We start from the raw sequence: 22,459 nt of genomic DNA on the forward strand, positions 1-22,459 counted from the left end.
CAAGTTCCTGGGAATAGGCATTCAACTCAAGGCAAAATACAGTGTGCTTTAATTCTGAGCAGACTGCATAGGATTGCTCTGAGTTTATTAGTCACCTTTAAATCAATGAGATCTGAAAAATGCTTGACTGGACAGTGGCATAATTTTTGAGGGCTCATTGCTAAACCAGCTCCTTTATACTAACTAGGTAACTAACCCTGAAGATAGTTCAGTACTCTGTGTAAAGTAGACTACAGCAGGTCTCAAAAGGCTGGGTCCCTGGGTCTTATAGTTTGATAGCCCTGATCTGAAGCCTATGAAAGAGAAAAGACATCATCTGCCTTACTGATTGCTTAGTTTTGCAACATTGCATTTTCACCCCAGATTTTTGTTTTCCAATATATCCACCATGTTCAATCCAAGTGCTTTGGGCCTAACATACTAGAAGCTTGTGAATAATTTTTTCATAATACTTTTTATTTTTTTACAAAAAGTGTTGTGTAATAAATCTTAGACACAAAATGCAATATGACTGCATTTATACAGACAGAATTAACAGATATGTAACATTCTATGCAACATGAGATACATAATGTAAAAAAATGTACAAAATCAGATTTGCCTAGAATAAAAAAGAAAATCAAATAAATTTAATAGGTACCAACAATGGAAGAATCTGGAATTATAGTAGCATGCATATCTCTAGTCATATTTGATTTTTCTTTCAGCTTTGACTGGAGTAACGTGTGTTCCACTACGCCAATTCGTATGTCCATCTGAATAGTTTCTTGCTTCAGTTTGGTTAAAGCTTGTTTAATTTTTACTAAGGGAGCTGTTAAAAAAGAAAATGCAAAACAGTAGAGTTTCCTGTTAGCTTTCCACACAAAGAAAGGTATTGTTTTTTCTTCCTAATTTGCTCTCTTTGTTAATCGGGAGAGAGACTTAAATGAACAAAAGAATGACAATACTCTGGAGGCATGACTTTATGGATTCATAATTTCACATGGAAGCTATATTAAAATAAGGTTATCAAATTTTTGACATTTTGGATCTCAAAATGTGCATTAAAGGGTACATACATTTTTTAAACATAGTTATAGTGACAGTATTACATTTTGCACTGGGGAATGAATATATCTTCTACAGATTTATTTTTCTGTATATGCTAGCACAGATTCAATCAGTTTCTCAGAGTACCAGATGCAGCAGCCTTACAAATCCTGAGGCTACAGCTATACACAATAAGTTTTTTCCTCAAGAATGTGATGCAAGCCCAGGTAAGGGTTTAGGCTTATGCGGATTTTAAAATGGAATTAAGCCACAACTGACAAGTCCTATATGCTTTATCTTCTTACCAGCTGTGAGCATACCTCTCCCCATATGAATGATAGAAAATGCTCAATTAATCACTCCCTGTCTTCACAAAGGCCCCAGCACAGGGTTTCAAGGCCCAACAGGGCAGGAAATCTTTTGCAAACCTGCCATTCTAGTTTTGTTGCTCTGCATTAAGAGTTTTTGCTTACTAAGCTGCTCAGAAGGTGGGAGCTTTGTCTGAGAAAGGACCTGAAAGGTGAGCTTACCTCCATCAGTCATACTGCTTCCCTTTTCTTCCATTTCCTGCTTTATCTTCTCTAATTCTTCGGTAATCTTAAGAGAAACGTAAGCAATGAATCATTTGCAAAATCTAGAACACTCTGAAACCAAAGATATCACCACTGGTTTTACAAGGAACAACCTGAATTTAAGTCCTCACAGACATAAAAAGGTGAGAGATGGGAGGGTTCGTTGTTCTGTCTGTGGAGTAAGGGTTAAGGCAGGCATAGGCAAACTCTGACCCTCCAAATTTTTTGAGACTACAATTCCCATCATCCCTGACCACTGGTCCTGTTAGCTGGGGATGATGGGAATTGTAGTTCCAAAACATCTGGAGGGCCAGAGTTTGCCTATGCCTGGGTTAAGATGTAATTGTGACAGAGGGCCTTTTATTCTTCTCTTCTTATGTTTCCATTTCTCTACTTTCTTCCTGTTTTTCCCACTATTTTTTGGCTTTTATTATTATTTTGGCTTTTACTATTATTTTGGCTTTTATTGTATTTTATGTTGAAAACGTTTAATAAAAATTGATAATATTTTTTTAAAGGTTTCCCACGATGCCACAACCCTAATTTTTTAGTCTCATGGCTTTTGTAAAAGGAAGGTACCCATGCAGATTTTAATACTATGAGCCTTAGAATAATTTATATACAAGCCCAAAAGTACAGTGACCAAAGAGAGGATTCCTATAGCATCATTGAACATGGATAGCTCAGCTGGCTAGAGTGTGGTGCTGATAATGCCAAGGTTTCAGGTTCAATCCCTGTATGAGGAAGCTGCATATTCATAGCATGCGGGGGGGGGGGTGGACTAGATGATCCTCAGGGTCCCTGCCAACTCCACAATTCAATGATTGATTGATTAATCTCTCTAGGCTACTAGTTGCTGATTGTTAAGTGCATGTTTGAAATGAAGAATGGCTAAACTCAATGTAGCCTCAGGATTAGTATCATTTTGCCATATTAATTATACATCAAGGTTTGCATAACTGAGGTGGATCTATCCAGGATTCTGTAAAAGTGAACTAAACTTGGTGGAAGTTGCCCTCCCAGCCCTGCGAGAAGTGGAGAAGGGAGTGGGAGAGCACAATGTTTCTCCTAGGCTCGTTTGGGCCTGCCCTTGTATTGGAACACAGCCAAAGAGAGAAGGTTATTTGGCTCTCACAAGGCCATTTTGCTTCATCTTGAGACACAAAACACTAATAAATATTTGTCTGAACTGTGAAAAGTAAGGGTCATTTTCCATCCTCACATTTTGTGGAATAAACCTCAAGCACCCAGTCTCAATGTGTGCCCTAAGCTAAATGAACTAACAAATTATTATCAGCCCAAGCAGATCACTTTCAAAGATACTGTTGCCAGTGATGTGTGTTTACTCAATACAGTGGTACCTCGGGTTACAAACACCTCGGGTTACAAACACTTTGGGTTACAGACTCCGCTAACCTGGATGTAGTACCTCGGGTTAAGAACTTTGCCCCAGGATGAGAACAGAAATTGTGGCGTGGCAGCAGCGGGAGGCCCCATTAGCTAAAGTGGTACCTCAGGTTAAGAACGGTTTCAGGTTAAGAACGAACCTCCAGAACGAATTAAGTTTGTAATCAGAGATACCACTGTACTATCCCAGCTGGATTTGTTTCATATACAGCCAAGATTTTCATTTACTCATTCCATAATGGTTAAAGGCAAGAGCAGAAAAGAAAATATAAATGTTCACGAAATCATGACAGTAGTGCAACCAAACCACTATTTTGAAGTTTAACTGGAGGTCTTGAATTGGATTCTGTTACTTTAATTACCTGCTCTTACAGGAGCCCTGGTTAAATGAAGGCTTCATACCTATCATTTCTTTATTGTGCCAGGTCTGGCATGCAGCCAAGATGAATATGCATGCTTATTCACTTTTCCATCCAGTATCATCAAGAATGCAAAATGGATTAAGGGAACAAATTCCATTAACTGTGATTTGGTGCAGATGAAAACACTCATCTGTGGCCCATCTTGTCATACAAAGTTATGCACTCCTGTCATTTAATATTAGTCATCTCATAAAAATAAAGATTAAAGCTTAGTGCTTATAAAAAAGTAATTTGAAAAGGAACGGTAACTCATTCAGCCTGAAAAACTTTACAGAAGTCAGCAAAGTAAACCACTTAACTAAGGAGTTAAGTGATATTACCTCAAATGAGAGAAATGCCTGATGAACTAGACTGATTAAGTCTTTGCTCTCAGTTTGTTTACGATTTCAAAAATAAAACTTCTAAAATACCGAGTCTGTCCCCCTACTTGGGAGTAAGCCTTAGAACTAATTGCATCACAAACGTACTAACACATTAGATGAAGATTGAAATGCTTGTCTTGTCATTATTTTAAGATTTTCAGATTCTGGAGAGAAAACACACACAAAACATCTGGACTGTAAAATACCACCGAGAAAAGTTCTACCTCAGAAAGAACTCTAGCCCGCTCTGTTACTCCTCCACTTCCTTGTTGGTATTTCTCTTTGGCCTGTGAATAAAAGAAACAACCTTTTTTACCTTGAGAGGAAAAAGAAGAACCCCTGAGATATGTCCTATTCCACACAAGCAACTTAAATGAAAGACTTGTATGATCTGATCTATAATTAAAAGGCCATGAGAGCAACCTAGAGAATTCTTTATGTTTACATCATTAATAGCACATTGAGTAAAAGTCACAGCTTGAGCTTTAACAGTAGAAACCTAGAGTTAATGGTGGAAGAGGCAACACTACAGCCTCTTAACATCAATCCAAGACTACAGAAAAACAAAGAGACAGTCAGCTTGTTACCTGACTCAGAAGTGCCTGTGCAGAACGATACTCCTGAACCAAATGCTCCAGCTGGTTGTTGATATACTTTTCTCGACTGCTCACTTTTTCCAGAGTTCTGCTTATTTCATTGTGAAGTTTGTCGAGGTAACCCTGTCAGAGTTTGAAACGGGTCAGTTCTCACTGAAGGCTAGCAAGGATCTAAAGATCTACTCAAGAGCTTGGGCATGCCCAGTAGGACTTCAGACTCTCTTTTCCATTGACCATCAGGTTCTGATCCTATATGCAAGCAATCTTTTGGAAGTCCTCTCACTTTCAAAACTAGCTTGCATAGTTCTTTGGACCATGCCAATGTATTACTGAAGGAACATAGAGAGTTGGCAGGGAAAATATTTCAATTGCTCCTCCAAAACTAGATCCAAAGTTCTTAAGCAACAGCACTTCTGTTACAATTCAAGCTTGCATGTACCCCAAACTTCTACTGTATAAGAGGAGTGGCAGCTAACAGAGAAAGTCTAGCACAGGAGGAAACCAAATGCCTAGCAGCAGTTCATTTTACTAACTAGTGAATCAGAAGCACTTGAGACTGCACATACACACAAAGGGGAAGTTCTCCAATGAGAATTCCCTGTGTGGTCACAAACTCATAACCACCTCCATTGTATGTGAATTACTTATACGTATCAGAGACTCACCCTGGTATCTTTTAAAGCATATTCAATTCCATCTTGGTGCTGGTGCATTTGATCTACATGGATTCGCCAGTCCTGCAAGTTAAATAAAAAGGCTTTATACAAGCTTGTAATTTACTTCAGACCTGTCAAATCATGGCTTAGCAAGTTTGTGGCATACTTGTCTGCAGATTGTTGTTTGTGACGATTCTTGTTCCAGAAATAATTCTAGCCGAGTTCTCTGAACACTGACATTGATTCCAACTCCACTCCTTCTGATACAAGAAAAGAGGTTGAGACTGCATTTACTATGCAATCAAAACCTTCATTACAGCCTTCACTACAGAATAGTTCAAGTTTAGCACTGGCAGAATTTTAATCACTTTAAAACAACATACTAATTGTATGTTGTACCAGCACCAAGAGATCTCTGAAGGGAAAAGGACTGGCCAAGAGTAACACACAGCAGGCAGCATAAGAGAAGCTCTCCCAGACATAGGAGATGGATGCATATGGACAATCGTCAGATCAAAATAACCAGATAGAACTATGCTGTGTTGGAGATATCCGAATGTACTAGCTAAAGAAGTGAGAGAAGAAGAATAAAGGGGTTGCACAGCTTCTCCAAGAAGCCTCAATGTGTATTACAACACTTTAGTCTTACAACAAGTCATCACATTAAGATAGAGACAGACTGCTAGTGCCCTCCATAGCTCAGTGGAAATATGAACCTAGATTTCTTATCTCCAAGCTCAACACTCTAGTCATTGTGCCACAATAGATGAACTTGTGTGAAACACAAAAACAAGAAGCTTACACTTCTCTCAAACAGCAGATGAGGCGTATAAGTCTGTGTCAAAGCTGAATACTCCTTGACTGTAAAGAAAATTTCTCTATACTTAGGTAGAAGGCTAGGCTAAACCTAGAGATTTTTTTATTTAGCAGCATTCAATCATGCTCACACAACCCTGTACACCAACCTGCACTCCTAAGTGGGACAGGTCAAACACAGGTTGACCACCTCATGTCCTGTTTATGAAAACAAGGTCTCTCAGGAGGAAGCGGAGACTGAGGGAAATAACTCAAGGTAAAAAGGAGTCATTTCAGGCTTAAGAGGAGGAATCCTTATAGCAACAGGGAAGCTACCAGATTTTAGCAGATGTACTTTGGAGAGAATGTGGAAGAAAGAAGAGCAAGACAAGAACTGTATTTGTTGAAAGAGTGAGGTGAAATTAGAGAATAATCCCTTTAAAATCTGAAATTTTTACTCTGCTGCTGTCATAGTTTTCTATAGACTGTGAGAAGATGTAAACTGATTTCAGCACTTTTAATTTGGTTATTTTATCTCTATTTTTTCTATCTACATTAATTGCAGCAACCATGAAAACTGTAGAGGTGCATGCTAAGAAGTAAGCTTGTATTTTTATATGTTTGAGAAACAGCATCAGTCGCCTGGCATCATATGGGATATGAGAGGAGTATCTAAAGACAATCCCAAAGTTTTGATGCCTTCCAGACAGGATGTGGGGGGAAAGATGGAGGAAAACAATTTGGATAAGAAGAGCTCCATCTTCAGAAAGTTCAGTTTGGAAAAACCCATCAAGGAATCCTGAGTAAATGTTAGCAATACATTTAAACGTAGCTAGATAGAAGTGAAAAGTTACATGTAGGTGGATAAATGACGCTAATTATACTCATGTATATGGATGAATACAGCCAGAGTGTTCGTGTTGAAGAAGGAGAGTAGAACCCTGACAGATTCCAATGAAGTCTTACAAGTGTGAACAGAAGAATTCAGTCACATGTGTGTGTGTATAATACACAAACTGCAGAGCGATCAATACTACTAAAGACAGCTGAATCCAAAAAGAATACAGATGAAAAAGAGGCCCTAAGATTTGGCAGTAATAAAATCAACAGGAATCCCTGATGGCTTACACTTTGCTTCAAGCAAAACAGATGCTATAAGCAGAGAACTAGATGGAGACTGGAGGGCTACACCAGGAGAAAGCTGATATAGCAAAATGGGGGCAGTAGAGCTCACCACAAAATGCAGAAGTCAAAGATGGTTTGATGCCAACTGTCTAACAGTGGGACTAATTTGAAGACAGCATCATTAAAAGCTGCTCTCCTCAAGAGAGGCTTAACCAACATAAATCTGAACATCCAAAGCATGGGTAGTCAACATTGTGCTCACCAGATGTGGACAACTCCCTTCATCTCTGATTAGTGGCTATGCTGGCTGAGATTAATGTGGTTTGTGGTCCACAACACCTGGAGGGCACTACATTAGCTACCCCAATCTAATGTTTAGGTAGTTGAGGGAATCCATTTAATGCCCTCCTAAAAACTATTTGTTTATACATCTGCACCACTTTCAATAGGATCATTACATCTAAAAACTGTACAAACATGTTTATGCTGGGTTTCAAGTACTTTGCTTGTAGACACTAATCTATTTTAAGTGCTCAGATGTCAAGTAGCTTTAAAATAGCACTTCACATTGAACTGTGAAATTTTGCAGAAGAAAAGGCAACTAGGATCTCTAAATCAGATTTGGAAATGACTGTTTATAGTCATTTATAATGTGTTGATTACAGTCTTGGCCTTTAAAAACACACAAGGCAAGGTCATTCCAGGAATTTGGGTTACTGCATTAGCAGCAGCACTATAGATATTTATCTATCTATTGCATTTATATCCCACCTTTTCCTCCAACGAGTTCTCTCCACCCTTATTTAACCCCCACAACAACATGAAGTAAGTTAGGCTGAGAGGCAAGGTCACCCATTGCGCTTCAAGGCTGAGAGGGGATTTAGCACTGGTCTTCCAAGTCCTAGTCTGACACTCCAACCACTACAAAACACTGTCGTTACTCACCTTATTATCAGTTCTGATTGTGACTTTCAACTGTGGTAGTACCCGTTCCACTTCAAGGTTCCACTCAGCTGCATCTACTGTGGATTCTAAAATCTCTTCTTGCTTTGATTCAATCATATCCTATCAATAAGTTTACATTATGCACATCAGCAAATGATGAAACTGCAAAATGCAGTAATACCAGAGAGAACACAAATTTCAAAACCTGCAGTGCCAGCACAAACATTGAAGATGATGCATACCAACATTTAAATAACTACTAATTCACATTATTATTATTATTATTATTATTATTGTTATTGTTATTGTTATTGTTATTGTTATTGTTATTGTTATTGTTATTGTTATTATTATTCCACCCATCTGACTGGGTTGCCCTGACCATTCTGGGTGGCTCCCAACAAAATATTTCAAACACAATAAAACCTCAAACATTAAAAACCTCCCTGTACAGATGTCTCCCTTGCCACTGCTTGTAAAAGCCATCAAATAATTAACATGAGGAAACTCCTGAAATTAACTTTTGTATTACTTAATTACAAATTATAATGCTAGTTTGATAAGTTAGCATGTGTATACTTGATTTGTAAGAAAGTAAACATAAGAGTAATACTACAATGATGTCTTTAAAGACTCTATGCGATGCATAATTCATTGTGCATTCTATTATTATAGTCAAATTAAACACTGACTGAAATTGTTAACACAGTCAAGATGCAATTCATAACTACTACTGAGAAGTTGTAGAATTTATGGTACATAGAATTAATGGTATATTGTAGAATTTATGGTATATGGTAGATGGACTAAGCTGTCATGTGTGCTTCCAATGCTGCATTAAGTGAAACTCAAATTGCATGCTGAGGCTTTCCACATCTACTAACTCTTGTGCTACACACACACACACACACACACACACACACACAAAAATGGCTTGAAGAGTGTAGACATCCTTCAAAGGATTGTGAAAAGCTGTACACAGCGATGCAGCAGCAATGGGCACCATGAATGAGCAGAAGTGTCTTTCACTTGCACAACAGCACAATGTGAATTGAAGAGCAAGAACACTTACCGATTTGTAAGTTTGTGCCTTCAAAACGTTCAGATCAATGTAGTTTTCTTCATTATCTGTCTCTTCTTCCTTAAGAACATAAAAAATATTGTTCAGAAAGAAATGCAGTGTTTTAAAAACAGTTTCTGAACTGCATCACAACTGTTGCCAAAGGAAAAATGAAAAATGGTATTATGTACTGACCCTGGGATAGCTCAATCAGTACAGCATGAGACTTAACCACAGGGTTGTGGGCTCAAGCCTCATGCTGGGCAAAAAGATTCTTGCATTGCAGTGCACTAGATGACACTTGTGGTCTCTTCCAACTCAACAATTCTGTGATTCTACTACCCATGGAGCTTTTTAGGAGAACCACTCTTTTGGCACTAGCTACCACAACTGCATTGCCCCCCTTGCGTTAAAACATCGCTGGTGGTTGGCTCACACAATAAATTTTGCTCCATGTATGAGCAATTCTGGACACCCACCGTACATGTATTTACATGAACAAGGCAACATGGCAAGGAAACTGAGCAATCATGGAGGCAGCAGGCAGAAAGTCCTACGATTATGACAGCTGGAAAATTGCTGCCACATTAACATGAACTGTTGCAAGCTGTATCAGTCCTTTTCATTCTATATACTAGCTTTTGGTTCATGCAAGCATGTGCCACAGAATGGTGTGGACTGCTAATATACAGTACAAAACATATAGCGTATGGAACCCTTTGATTTGCAGCAATTTAAACTAGAATTTTCACAATTGTTTAGGCAACAATTCTAGCCTACTCTGCTAGTTTCTAAAGGTTTCCACCCCCCTCTGGGGCAACATGAAAAAAGGGGATCATCCAGAATGAACACTACTACCACACTCTGCCGCCATATGCAGACAAGCCTAACTGGCTTTCTGAGTGACAAATCTACTGAGCATATGCTATATCAACAAAATATTCAGACTAGACTGCTACTTTCTCTGACTGACTATTTACACTTCTTAATTCAAGACAGTACTACAGAGCTAACCATACTCATAAGCCTTTCATGTGGAACACAAAATTATTCCTTTACCTCATTTCCACTTCGTAAGAAAAGTGTCTTCACATTTAACAATAAAATTAATGTCAACAAAAAATTACCTATACCTACCGCAATTACTTCTTCCACTTTATTAAGGGTCAGTTCAGCATCATCTTCTGTTATTGCTTCTTCTTCTAGCTCCTCTGTTGGATATGTTGCTCTAAAACAATGAATGCAAGCCTCTGAGAATGTTACGACAGATATAGACAGACAGACAGCTAATGTAAAAATGCAGCTGTTTTGAAAGCAATGCTAGGCAGTGATATGGGATAGAAAAATCTTCTGCTGCTATATTTTTCTGTGGAAAGTTTCTAAAAATGCATTGTTTCATAAAATGAATTTGAAAAAAATGATATCCATCAAATAGGGCAATTTAAAAGTTGTAATTAAGTTTTTCAGATGTTTATGCCTAGGAAGCATTTATGCAAATACAATAAACATAAATGTACGGCTCTTTTGAGTGTACTAAAATTAGTATGTTAATAGCTCCAGTGCTTTAATTTCTTTTACTTAGAAATCTAAATAATATAAGAAAAGTGTATGCTATTGAATGGCCATGCCTTAAATTTTTTACAAGCATGGGGGGGGGGGATTACCAAGCAAAGCATTGAGTTGGTTTGAATATAATGTTTAAACTAAATTGGTTTCTTCTCTTAATCAAATACTTCAGTTTAAATACATGGGGCTATTGGAAAGCTCCGAGATATTTATGCAGCATGTAAAATTAAAGTAATATGCTATAGTTTTATATTAGTTATAAGTCAAACACGCCAGCTGAGCAACGCTAACTCCCAATCCGCATTGCCAGTGTGGTGTGTGTGTGTGTGTGTAGGTTTGCCCTTAGCTATCTCTGCTGGGCTCATGTGTGTGTGTGTGTGTGTGCACATGCTCCCCCAGTGCACAGGGTTCCCTGCATTCATTAAAAGCACGGGCTGCTGACAGGCTACTACTGGTGTAAGGGCCTGAAACAGGCTGTGAGGGGGTAGAGCAGGGCCAGCCATGGATCTGCTGGATCCTAAGCTACTCCACTCCTGTCTGCTGCGTCAGCCTGGACCCGGTGAAGCAAAATCTGGGTATAATACTCCCCGCTTTGCACTCTGGCTGGTGGGAGCAATAGGGCTTTGGATGCAGCTGTGGGTCTGCCACTCCTTACAGCCCACTGTTCTCTGGTTAGGAGTTAGGATTGCTCCCTAAATCATATTCTGATTTAGAGCATTGGGAGGCCCATTATTATTATTTTTTAAACATGCCTGCCTACTGCTGGCCTGCTTTGGGCCATGGTGTTGAACCAGGACCTTTCAAAGGCTGAGTCCTCCAACCACTGCAGTTCTGAGGAAGAGATTGATTTATTCCCATGTAGGTCTGTTGACACCAGAGCCTTCCTTAGCCCTGAGAAGAGACCTTTGCCACCAGATTTGGATGGCAAGACTGTAGATTCCCATGGGATCAAGAGAGTCTTGGAAGATCACCACAGCTGGAAATTCTGTTACCCCAAAGGAACAATCGGCTGCAGCAAAAAGGCACCAATCTTTTAACTAGCCAGTAGGCAGCACTCGTGGGGGTGGAGCCTCCAGTCAATGACTACCTAGCCCTGCTGTAAAACCCAGCCAGTTGCTTCAGGGTATCAGTGAAACAGCTTGGAGGTTTTGGTTTCACTGGCAAGAGCACTATCCATGATATTGAACCCACACTTTGGATTAACTCCAAGGTGGCTTTGGAACAGGAGACTACTGACCTTCCCTTGCTTAGGCCATCACCTTAGTGGTGGGTTTCCATTTTAGAATAACAGTGATTAACTTTTTGTGCTTCTGAAAGCTCACAGGGAAAAGGGAAACAAAAGCAGCTAGTTTGAAATCCGCATATAAATATTTCTATGCAATGCTCAACATTGCTCTTTTGCTATGAGTCACTGTTATTTTGAGAGGTGACAGAGACACCTGTTGTTGGGGGGGGGGGAATCCAGCCCATGTCATGTTAATTTTCATCAAATTCAAGTAAAGGTAAAGGTACCCCTGACCATTAGGTTCAGTCGTGGACGACTCTGGGGTTGCAGCGCTCATCTCGCTCTATAGGCCGAGGGAGCCGGCGTTTGTCCGCAGACAGCTTCCGGGTCATGCGGCCAGCATGACTAAACGGCTTCTGGCAAACCACAGCAGCGCACGGAAACACCGTTTACCTTCCCGCCAGAGCGGTACCTATTTATCTACTTGCACTTGACATGCTTTCGAACTGCTAGGTATGCAGGAGCTAGGTCCAAACAATGGGAGCTCACTCCGTCGCGGGGATTCGAACCGCCGACCTTTGGATCGGCAAGCCCTAGGCTCTGTGGTTTAGACCACAGCGCCACCCGCGTCCCTAAATTCAAGTACAATCCATTAAAAACAACATTTGTGGGACATCTGTTAGCCAAAACCACCAACCAATCTACACGGTGGATCATGGGAATATCTGCTTCTTGGTTTTGGGGTTTTATTTAAGTTTGCAGTACTTGCAGTTGCCAATAAAATATTGAAAATTTAAACCAATTTGTTCATGTTTGGTATATTTGACTTCTTCTGCATGCATCTTTAAATGATACTTTGTTTTCCCCCCTCTTTTTTAATGTGTACACCACTTTCACTGTCTCTGCATGGCCTGGTATACATTGCTTGGTATGTATTGCTGCAGCTTGCCTTTAACTATTAGAGTATTGTAGCTATTTTGTATTTTAATGGCACTTGTACTGCAATCTTTTTGTAAATGGTTTTTTATACTGTAGTTTAAATGCTTTGTACATCATTTTTACTACCCTGGTATGAAAGAGGCAAAGAAACATATTAAATAAGATCTGGTGTGTGTGTGTATCTGTAACTGAATGAGGCTAACAAATTGTTATCATTTCCCCAGAGAAGAAAGGGAGAAGACACTGAGAAACAGTGTGACCTGCCCAGTAAGTTTGGCACTGAGCAGAGATTTGAAATCAGAACCTACAACTCATGTTCTTAAGCACTGCCTTACAGCAGCACTTGTGATGCTATGAGCACTAGTTGTTTGTTTGCAGAGCTGTGGCTACAGTGCGTGTGGGTCCTGGGCATGGACATGCCAGATTCAAGTCTCTGCTCAATATTTCCATATGAAGGTATTGAAGCAAGCAAGTCTATCTCAGCCCTAACCTATCCCACAGGGTTATTGAGACAATAAAATGAGACAACCCAATATGCTCCACTTAAAGTTCCTTGAAGGAAGGGTGGGCTAAAAATTTGAGAGATAAGACAGTCGTGGAAATAGGTGTTCTTGCTAGGGAGAAAACTACAGTTTACCAGCATCAAAAATACTATGATTCACATGGTAGGAAAACAAAACATATATGTAATAGAGCCTCCATCATGAGAAGGACATCTGGGTCTCACTCAACAACTGAGTAAAAAGTGCAGACTGACTGTGAAAACATACAAGAACAAAAACTAAAGTGGTGTGGAAACTTAGGCATGTATCTCAAAAGACAGCATTAGAAGATGATAGTTGGAAATGACCTGCTTGCATTGCTCTGGCTCTCTCATTTTATACAATTAATGCCTGAATTCCCAGAAAAGAAGAAATGTAAGAGATTATCTTGTTAGGATACCTTTTCCATGCAAAGGATGTGTATTTTAAGGCTTCTTCAGCTAAACAATCAAGAACATAGCATGCCTGCTCTCCATAACCTGCCTTTAACTTTGAAGGAGGAAAATCCACAGATCTGCCCTAAAACAAAGATAGATATCATTACCAGAAATACAAAATCATTACATCTACTAACTACATTTCTTCATTCACAAAGGAGTTGTTTGAGTGTGTGTGTGGACACAGCACCAAGAAGCAAAAGTTTATGTGAGTGAGTCATCACATATGGAGCCAGTTCATACATTCAGCTGGAAATATCAGGTGATGAGAAATCAATTGTCGTACATACATGTGTGAACCAGACCTCTGATTACTGCAATCATGATCCATACTGGCTTACATCTGAGTTTTCTATTTGGATGTACAGTCTAAATGTGAGCATGACAGCCAAAGCATATAACAGTTTCTCATTGGCTTTTAAGAGACCTTTCCTGGCAATAATCCATAGCTACACTACTTGGATTGGTGCTTATTCAGTTTCATCTTTGATTCCTGGAATTACTAAAATAGCAATTTATTCAGAAACTAGGTGAACATTTTTCTCCCAGTACTAGTCAATTTACATACCACATCAAACGGTAGTTAAATCAACTTAACTATGACTGGTAGGATGTCCAAGCTGAGAAATTATGGTTCTGAATTGGTTGGCAAACCAAAATTAGAAATAATAGTTTGCAGTGCGTTTCCCAACTACGGGTAGTGCTAACTATGATTTGGTGTGATGTCCGAATTGACAAGTCATAGTTACGGCCATCACTGTGCCTCCAGAAGCTTGCTCCACCATGAAAGAAAATTAAAACATAGTTCTAAAGTATGTTTGTCTGCTGTACATTTGGAATTGCAACGCATGATCTCAGTTTCAAGCTATGGTTAATTCCAACCACATTTTGATATATTGTTTACATGTAGCCAGAGGATCACTTAACACATGAAAAAGCGTCTGCTCGGGCTTTGTTTCGAAGAACTGAAAACAGCATGAGAATAAAAAATTATATTCAGAACCAACTCCCCCACCCACTTATTAGAAGCAACACTGAAATGAACTGGTGTTAATCACTCCCATACAAAGCAACTGCTGTTGCATCCACCCACCTGCTCCAGCGGAGAGACAGAATCACTCTTGTTCAGGAGGAGGCGGATGACAAGGCCCTGTCACTTTTTCCACCCTGCAACTCTATGATATGACAAATTGCACCTGCTGAAGTTCCCTCTTCCACACAACTATACAAGGAACAGGAATTAGTCCTGTCTTCCAACTGGTTGTCCTAACAGTAATAGTGTGGTTTGGGTCTATTTTCTAAGAAAACTAATCATTTAGTCAAACTCTGTATCAGAACATGCACACACATTAGTGCAAAAGCTTTCAAGAAACAAAGTAAGAGAAGAGAAGCTCAATTCTTAGCCACCTTCCCTTTAAAAATATAAATTCAACTGCAGTATACAAGCATCTCTGCCGTGTTTTCATTTCCATTTGATCCTTAAAAACAATTCCATTTTTCTCTCCTCTCTTTAATTCCAAAATCTTCAGTAATCCAAAATGCAGCCGACCCAAGAGAAACTCAGCATGATTATTTCCAAGTAAATGAAAAGATGGGAAATGGAGTGTCAACCACAGAGTACATACAGTATGACACTTGGGTTGTATTGATGAACTTGGGTGTTTGACAATCCTGATTTAAAATCAGCCCAACTACACATGATAAGAGTGACAAAAACATATCCCTGGTCCTAGACCATGGTCTGCAAAACCACTGTAGCTGTTTAAAAATCAATATAGTTCTACTTAAGGATCAGTTAGAAAGAACTAGCATATAAGTCACCTACAAAGTGATTATGACAGACCAAAAAATTTCAGATACACACAAAATATGATCCACTTACAAATGACCGCAGTTCTGATAGTATGCTAGATATTGTTGCATTTGGGTCATCGTATTCCTGCGGCTGCTCAAAAGGATGCCCTGCTTTATTAATTAGCCAGGCAGCAAGGGTGCAGAACATGTAGAATTGTTCACCTGGGTTAATGGGCAGTGCAAAGTAGTGCCTGTTTTAAAAGGGAAAAAACAAAAAACAAAGATTAGCCTCCCTATCTTGAAAAATCTTGTCCTTCTAGCTAACAGAACTTATCTGTATTACTATAACCCTCTATGCCCCCAAATTGCTTTTCTCAAGGATGACATTAGGGCTGGTATTTCACTGACAAGCAATTTCCCCGAAAGATGTGCTATTTTCTTTGCAGTACTTTCAAAATGTTATGCCATAACGAGCCATGACTTCCATTGTGTATGTACACCCTGCAGATAATTAATTTGAGTCAAAAGCTGTAAATGCAATTCTCAAGAGTATTAAAGCTGCACTTGAGAGTTCAAAAGGGATTTGATTATCAGGTAGTTTATAAAACTTTTTGCAGCTTGACCTTCTATGGAAGTACACAGCAGTTCAGACAAATGCACAATACTTCATATTGTCAATAAAACAGAAATTTACTTTAGAAATCTTGTTACAAATAAGAAATGTTCAAATTGGGGCGTGAGGGGCACATTTGTTGGCCGCCGTCTGTCTTGAGAGACAGAGAATGTGCCCCTGGTGGTAAAGGCAAGCCACTGTGTTAGACGCACCAAAGTGACCTTCCTGGACAGTACTGTGTATGGAGGTCCCTGGGCTGCCCCAATGACAAGACTTCCCTCTCAGCCTTGCCGATGTGGTCCAAAAGAAAGTAGTTAGACATCTGGCACCAGCTTGATGGCAGGAGTTGCCAGAAGGAGGGGTACAAGGTGCCATTCAACCGTCTTAGGGACTCCACTCAGATCTGTGTAGGGTCTATTCCTGAGCCTTTTCTTCTCCCGAAGATATCCCACAAGGCAGCAGAGGTTTAGGATGAGAATTTTCCTTCTCCTAGATGGGCTACACTCCCAGGCTGATGAGCCCCATCTGTCCAACATTTCCTTCTGCAGCACATGCAGAGACTGCCTTCTTGACCACTGGACCCACTATTGATCTTGTCCGCTCAATCCACCAGAGGCCTGTGTTTGCATGCAGAGAAAGGTCCTAACTCACTGAGGGTTTGAGACCCTTCGGGTTCCCCCACCTGGTTTAGTTGGCCAGTCAAAAGCATTCTCAGGGTGTGGCCACTGTCGCATGTTGACAGATTCTAAGAGCCACAAGTGAGAGCTGAGTGCAGGGTGGGGACCAAAGGTGGACAAGCTATCCCCAAAGCAACATTTTCTACCCTTCCCCTAACACCCCATACAGGTATCATTTCCTAAACTACAGTGTCCACAATTTACAAAGCAAAAAGAGATTAAATTTGGCCAACAAACCCTCCTTTCTTAAAATGAAGTTCTATCTGCTAAGTTCAAACAGCAGCTTTGGAAGTATTTTGAAAAACCTGTTATTTTAGCTCACTTATGGATGCCAAGGTGATGGACAGTTGATTAATTTAGTACTAGTGACTATTTAAGGTATTCATTTAATGTTAACAGAGTATTTATATTTGTTTTAAAAATCTACTGTTACCAAGTCTAGGCCTTCAACATGGAGGATCCTAGAAACTTAAACAAGCAGAATGAAAAAAGAACAACATATTAAAACTCTTTAACAAAAATGAGGAAACAAAAGATATCACACACAGGGAACATTAATATTAACAGAAAGCCCTGCTAATGGAATGTTTGGAGACAGCATACCAGAGGCTACGGATCTACAGATCCAAAGCTCTCAGGTCCCCTAAGGTCCAATAATCAAATTTCTTAGCTGTGCCACCTTGGAACTAGCACAGCAAACAATTAAACCACCAAGTGACCTTCCACCATCTGCCCTGGCCTGCATGGTTTTGAATAAGATAGTGCAACTACTGCTTTTATTAAATAAAATGTAGTCAATACAGTGGTACCTCGGGTTAAGAACTTAATTCGTTTTGGAGGTCCATTCTTAACCTGAAACTGTTCTTAACCTGAGATGCCACTCTAACTAATGGGGCCTCTCACTGCTGCTGTGCAGCCGCCGCAAGATTTCTGTTCTCATCCTGAAGCAAATTTCTTAACCCGAGGTACTATTTCTGGGTTAGCGGAGTCTGTAACCTGAAGCATCTGTAAACCGAGGCACCACTGTATCATATAATATAGTGGTACCTCGGTTCTCAAACGTCATCTGTTCAGGAAGCCTGTTTGGCTTCTGAAACGTTTGAAAACCAAGGCATGGCTTCCCATCAATTGCAAGAGCTTCTTGCACTAAGCGGAAGCCGCATCGTACGTTTCGGTTCCGAAAAACGTTAAAAGGAAGAAGCATTTGCTTCCGGGTTTCAGCGTTTGAGACCCGAAACATATGACAACGGAAGTGTTTGGGAACCGAGGTACCACTGTATAAGCAAGTGACACCTATCAACTATAATAACAATATGTACTTCTGCAGTGACATTCTTCCCAAGAAACAGAAACAATGACTTGTCTCTTTAGGCAATACTTTAAACTCCAAACTCCCAAATCCTGCCAGTATCTTGAGAACAGGATACTGTATAACAATCAGTAGTATTAGGGGGCTGTATTACTTGAATCTGATTTATTCACATGCAACAATATTGATTCAATTCTCATATTCTGAGTGTCTTAAATCTGCAATAAAAATGGATTATAATTTATTTCAAAGTATATCCAATTCGGAAAAAGAAAGTGTTTAATAACTTTACCATTTCATTAAAAGCATTTCCAAATTAATGCAAGTTTTCTATTTAAACTGAAGTAATGAAACTGTGTGACATATCTCAGAACAGTTAATTGGTAGATCTGCCATTTTTGCCCGCAACAAACCAAGTCTGCAAATCAGCTACACCAATATGCTAGTGAATAATATTCTTTTGAAAATCTGCTAATTTTTGGCACAATCCAAACCCTGGTTTCTGCCTGGTGGGGCTTAATGGAGCAGCAGGGCCACCCATCCCTGCTGTGCAAGCTGGCTGGGGCAGAAAGGTAGGGGAGGGCAGGCACATATCTGTGCCAGCCTGGAGTTGGTGCAGCAATTAATCCCAGATGGGGGCTGATGCCATTACACAGACAGCAGTGAGGCTGCCTTGAGATCCAAGGAATCTGGCTCAGCCCCATGCCACCCCAACACCCTATTGGGGGGAGGAACTTTCCAGTCACCCACCCAGTAGACAGGCAGAAAGAGGAGCTCTGAGCCAGCTGAGTGACACTGGCATGACTCTGCAGGCAGAGGCTTGCAGGGCTGAGCAGAGGGACACCTCTCCGCAATTCAACCCCCTCCTATTCTGGGGGCCTGGACAGCCCCCTCGCGTGTATGTGTGCATGATGTGGTGCAACATCAATGCTGATGCGAAATCATATTTTCTTCTGTGAGCCAGAATATTTTTTTTATTTCACAGAAGAGAATAGTTGATTTGATCTGGGTGTTATAACTGGGTGTTGATTTGATCTGGGTGTTATAACTGAAGGGAGTGCATAAAGTGCAGTTTTCTAGTTCAGACACCACCGGAAACTGTAGTCTTAAGAATCAAAGACAGCTTTGACAGAAGTGGACATGGGAGGAGAGGTGGGAAGGGGCAAAAGGAGGACTACACAGCTCATTTCAAAACAAACAACTATGGTTTGTTTATCAAGTGAAGGATAATGATGTCTGGAACAAGCCAGCATCTTATTTTGCATTTTCATCAACTATGCTTTGAAAAGCCAACATGTAAAATGGAGTTGGAAGAATATAGCTCAGCAAGGTGAGAACAAAGGTTTTACCTTGCACAACACAGAAAACATTTTAATTATAGCTGAGTAGTCCTAGAAGTTGTAACTTTGATATGGATTACACTGATGAACAAAAAAGGACTAAAATGTGCGCAACAATAATCAACTGATGCAACGAGGTGCTTTGAAGAGCTGTTCAAGATAAAGCATCATCTTCTTCTTAACCTAAAACCTCATTCAGATAACAATTAGTTTCCGGCAGTGCAATTCCTTGTGTGTCTACACAGAAGTTCTGAGTTCAATGGGATACTCCTAGGTAAGTATGTATAAGTCAAGTGTACTACATATATCCTCAGGTATAAAGCCTAGGAACATTTAAAAAGAAATCATGAACACAGAAACTACAAAAATTCTACTCTGCACAGCATTTGAGCAACATACACAAGTTCTCTGAACACAGCTTTCATCCAAACCGCAAAAGGATTGACACTAACAGTCAAGCTGGCAAAAAGCCTAATTGGCCACGCTTAAATTAAATTATTCCATGTTTACAGCCACTCTGCTAGAGTTACAAGAACAATATGAACAAATCAGGCTGATTAATGAATGAATACTATTTTGTATTTTCTTTTATCTGTAGATGAAAAGAGTGCCACAATTTGAGGATGAAAATAAAACCCCTAAAACATGGCTTTGGTACTTCAAAGATGTAACAGACTCTAGTCAGAGCTAGAGCTTAAATTCCTGCAAAACTTTCACCAGTCACAGCACAAACAATTCTGAGCAACAATTACCCTTAAGGAGTGATCAGTAAGCCACAGTCTGATAAAGTTCACCTTTTATAACTTAAGTCAATTAACTTAAGATCCATTAACAGTGTCTCCCACTAGGACCTACTATTTTTGGTGCACTTTGGAGCACTAGAATTTACGGTGTATTACAGAGCAGAACAAAGAACAGGTCCAACGTTGTCTAAGCCAGGATCAGTCTTAGGGCTACAGATGAGGAAAGCGGAACAAAACAAATGGAAGCAGGGTACACCAAAGGTTGTTGTTGTTTGTTGTTGTTTAGTCGTTTAGTCGTGTCCGACTCTTCGTGACCCCATGGACCAGAGAACGCCAGGCACTCCTGTCCTCCACTGCCCCCCGCAGCTTGGTCAGACTCATGCTGGTAACCTCGAAAACACTATCCAACCATCTCGTCCTCTGTCGCCCCCTTCTCCTTGTGCTCTCCATCTTTCCCAACATCAGGGTCTTCTCCAGGGAGTCTTCTCTTCTCATGAGGTGGCCAAAGTACTGGAGCCTCAGCTTCACAATCTGTCCTTCCAGTGAGCACTCAGGGCTGATTTCCTTCAGAATGGAGAGGTTTGATCTTCTTGCAGTCCATGGGACTCTCAAGAGTCTCCTCCAGCACCATAATAAGACTGCAATGAACAAGCAAGTTCTCTCCTCATAAATATGACCAATTCTGCTGACTCTCACAGAGAAAGAATCTGTGCCTGATGCACATCCAATGTACAACCTCAACACCACTCCCAAACACTAGGCAAATTTAGGTCACTGACATTACAGGATTGAGCACTGTAAATGGAACACCTCAATGTCTAAAAACTACTTATTCACCTAATAAAAAAATGACATTGTTTATTTATCAGTCTGAGAGGAAAGATTTTTCCTCACCAAGCAAAATCTCAAAAGTTCATCTAGAAAAGTCCCATCTTAATACTGATTGGATCACAACCCCCTGCTGCACTAGATGGCACACTTTTATGAACAGATTCCTCCAAATAAAAAGTTCTTCGCCTTCTAAAATTTAGAAGGGCACTAATGTTTCAAAACGCATACGTATAGGGGGGGTATATAAATTCAATAAATAATAATAACAATAAGACATCCAACATGTTAAAAACAAAAATCACCAACTCTTGCAGCATAACCACACGCATGTTCCATCAGAAGGAAGTTCCACCAAGTTTAACAACATTTTAAGAAAACGTGCAGCCGTCACAGTCCTAACTCATCCAAAATGTAAGTTTTTAATCACTTCGCTTCTCAGGGGCTGCAGAAGAAAACGCGTGCCCTGGAAAACGGACGAAGCATGCAGACATGCAGCACAAAGCCTATGCCCGTTTTATCTGGCAGCTAGTTCTCTTCTGCTCCGGCGCAGTTGCTCACCCCGAAGTGAGCGCGGGCACAGAGACAAAGCACCCGGCGGCCCCGCTCTCCAAACAACATTACTAGTCCTGCACAAACTTCAGCGTGCGCCGCGGTCACCAACCGACTCACCTGCAGGGGGGAATCGCAAACCACCAGAGTTCCCAAGAGACAAACTCAACTGCCAGCCACCAAGAGGAGACCAACCAGGGGCAGGGCTGACCCAGCAGGGCGCGCGCACGTGGGAACCATCCCTTGCCGCGGACACGTGTACGCCTCGCAGGCAGGGCCGAGCCTTTCGCTCTTCGGCCGGGAGCTTCCTCACCACCCCTTCCGCGCCGCCGCGCGGGCTGCTGGACGGGAGTTAGGCCCGCTTTTACCTGGAGGGCGGCCTCATGTTGTGGCTCCGCAGCGCCGCCTCCTCCTCGTAGTTGAGCAGCTTCAGCTTCTCCAGAAGGTCCTCCATCATGACGAACATGTGGTAAACCGCGCCGGGGCCCCGCTCCACGGCCCCCGCCGCCGCCGCCGCGGCATCCCCTTCCTCAGCGGCCGCCATGACCATCCCTCAGCCAGCCCGGACTTGCCCAGCACAACAACACGCAAGCGGCGAGGCCGGCGGCGGTGGCGTAGCCGGGGAAACAAACCCCGCCCATCCGAATACTCGCCCGCCAATCGCTTCTCCCCTGGTGCTTCGGACCCAATCGTTTCGTCGCCGCCTCATTGCGCGTGCGTAGAGCGGCACGGCGCTCCCCTCCCCCAGTCGCCTCGCGAGTACGTCACACTCCGCTTTGCCTCCTTACCTCCCTTTTATGTCTCGGCTGAGGTTCCATTGTTGCCAGGGGTCGCGAAAGGGGCGTGTCCCCGGAGGCGGAGTCACGCGCGTTCAGTCCGCTTCGGAAGGAGAGGGAGGCTGCGATGTCCGCGGCCAAAGGGCAGC

General features: G+C 41.1%; 1 protein-coding gene across 1 annotated transcript; it reads right to left on the reverse strand.

The window, feature by feature from the left end:
- Positions 1-435: 435 nt before the first annotated feature.
- On the reverse strand, positions 436-22,152 carry IFT57 (intraflagellar transport 57). Its single transcript, XM_079974442.1, has 11 exons — positions 21,903-22,152; positions 15,561-15,723; positions 13,642-13,760; positions 10,107-10,197; positions 8,982-9,050; positions 7,910-8,029; positions 5,054-5,125; positions 4,380-4,511; positions 4,017-4,079; positions 1,560-1,626; positions 436-811 (listed from the first exon to the last, which is right to left on the reverse strand). The coding sequence occupies exons 1-11, from the start codon at positions 22,082-22,084 to the stop codon at positions 630-632; spliced, it is 1,260 nt and encodes a 419-aa protein (XP_079830568.1). The 5' UTR covers positions 22,085-22,152; the 3' UTR covers positions 436-629.
- Positions 22,153-22,459: the final 307 nt, after the last annotated feature.

This window comes from Podarcis cretensis (genome assembly GCF_951804945.1).
Source record: "Podarcis cretensis genome assembly, chromosome: 4".
NCBI classification, from domain to species: domain Eukaryota; kingdom Metazoa; phylum Chordata; class Lepidosauria; order Squamata; family Lacertidae; genus Podarcis; species Podarcis cretensis.

Coding starts and splice junctions, on each gene's coding strand:
- IFT57 (XM_079974442.1), bottom strand. CDS start 22,084: ATGGTCATGGCGGCCGCTGAGGAAGGGGATGCCGCGGCGGCGGCGGCG. Junction 8,030..8,981: donor AGGCACAAACTTACAAATCG/GTAAGTGTTCTT, acceptor ACTTATTGATAG/GATATGATTGAATCAAAGCA. Junction 4,080..4,379: donor CACAGGCACTTCTGAGTCAG/GTAACAAGCTGA, acceptor TTTTATTCACAG/GCCAAAGAGAAATACCAACA.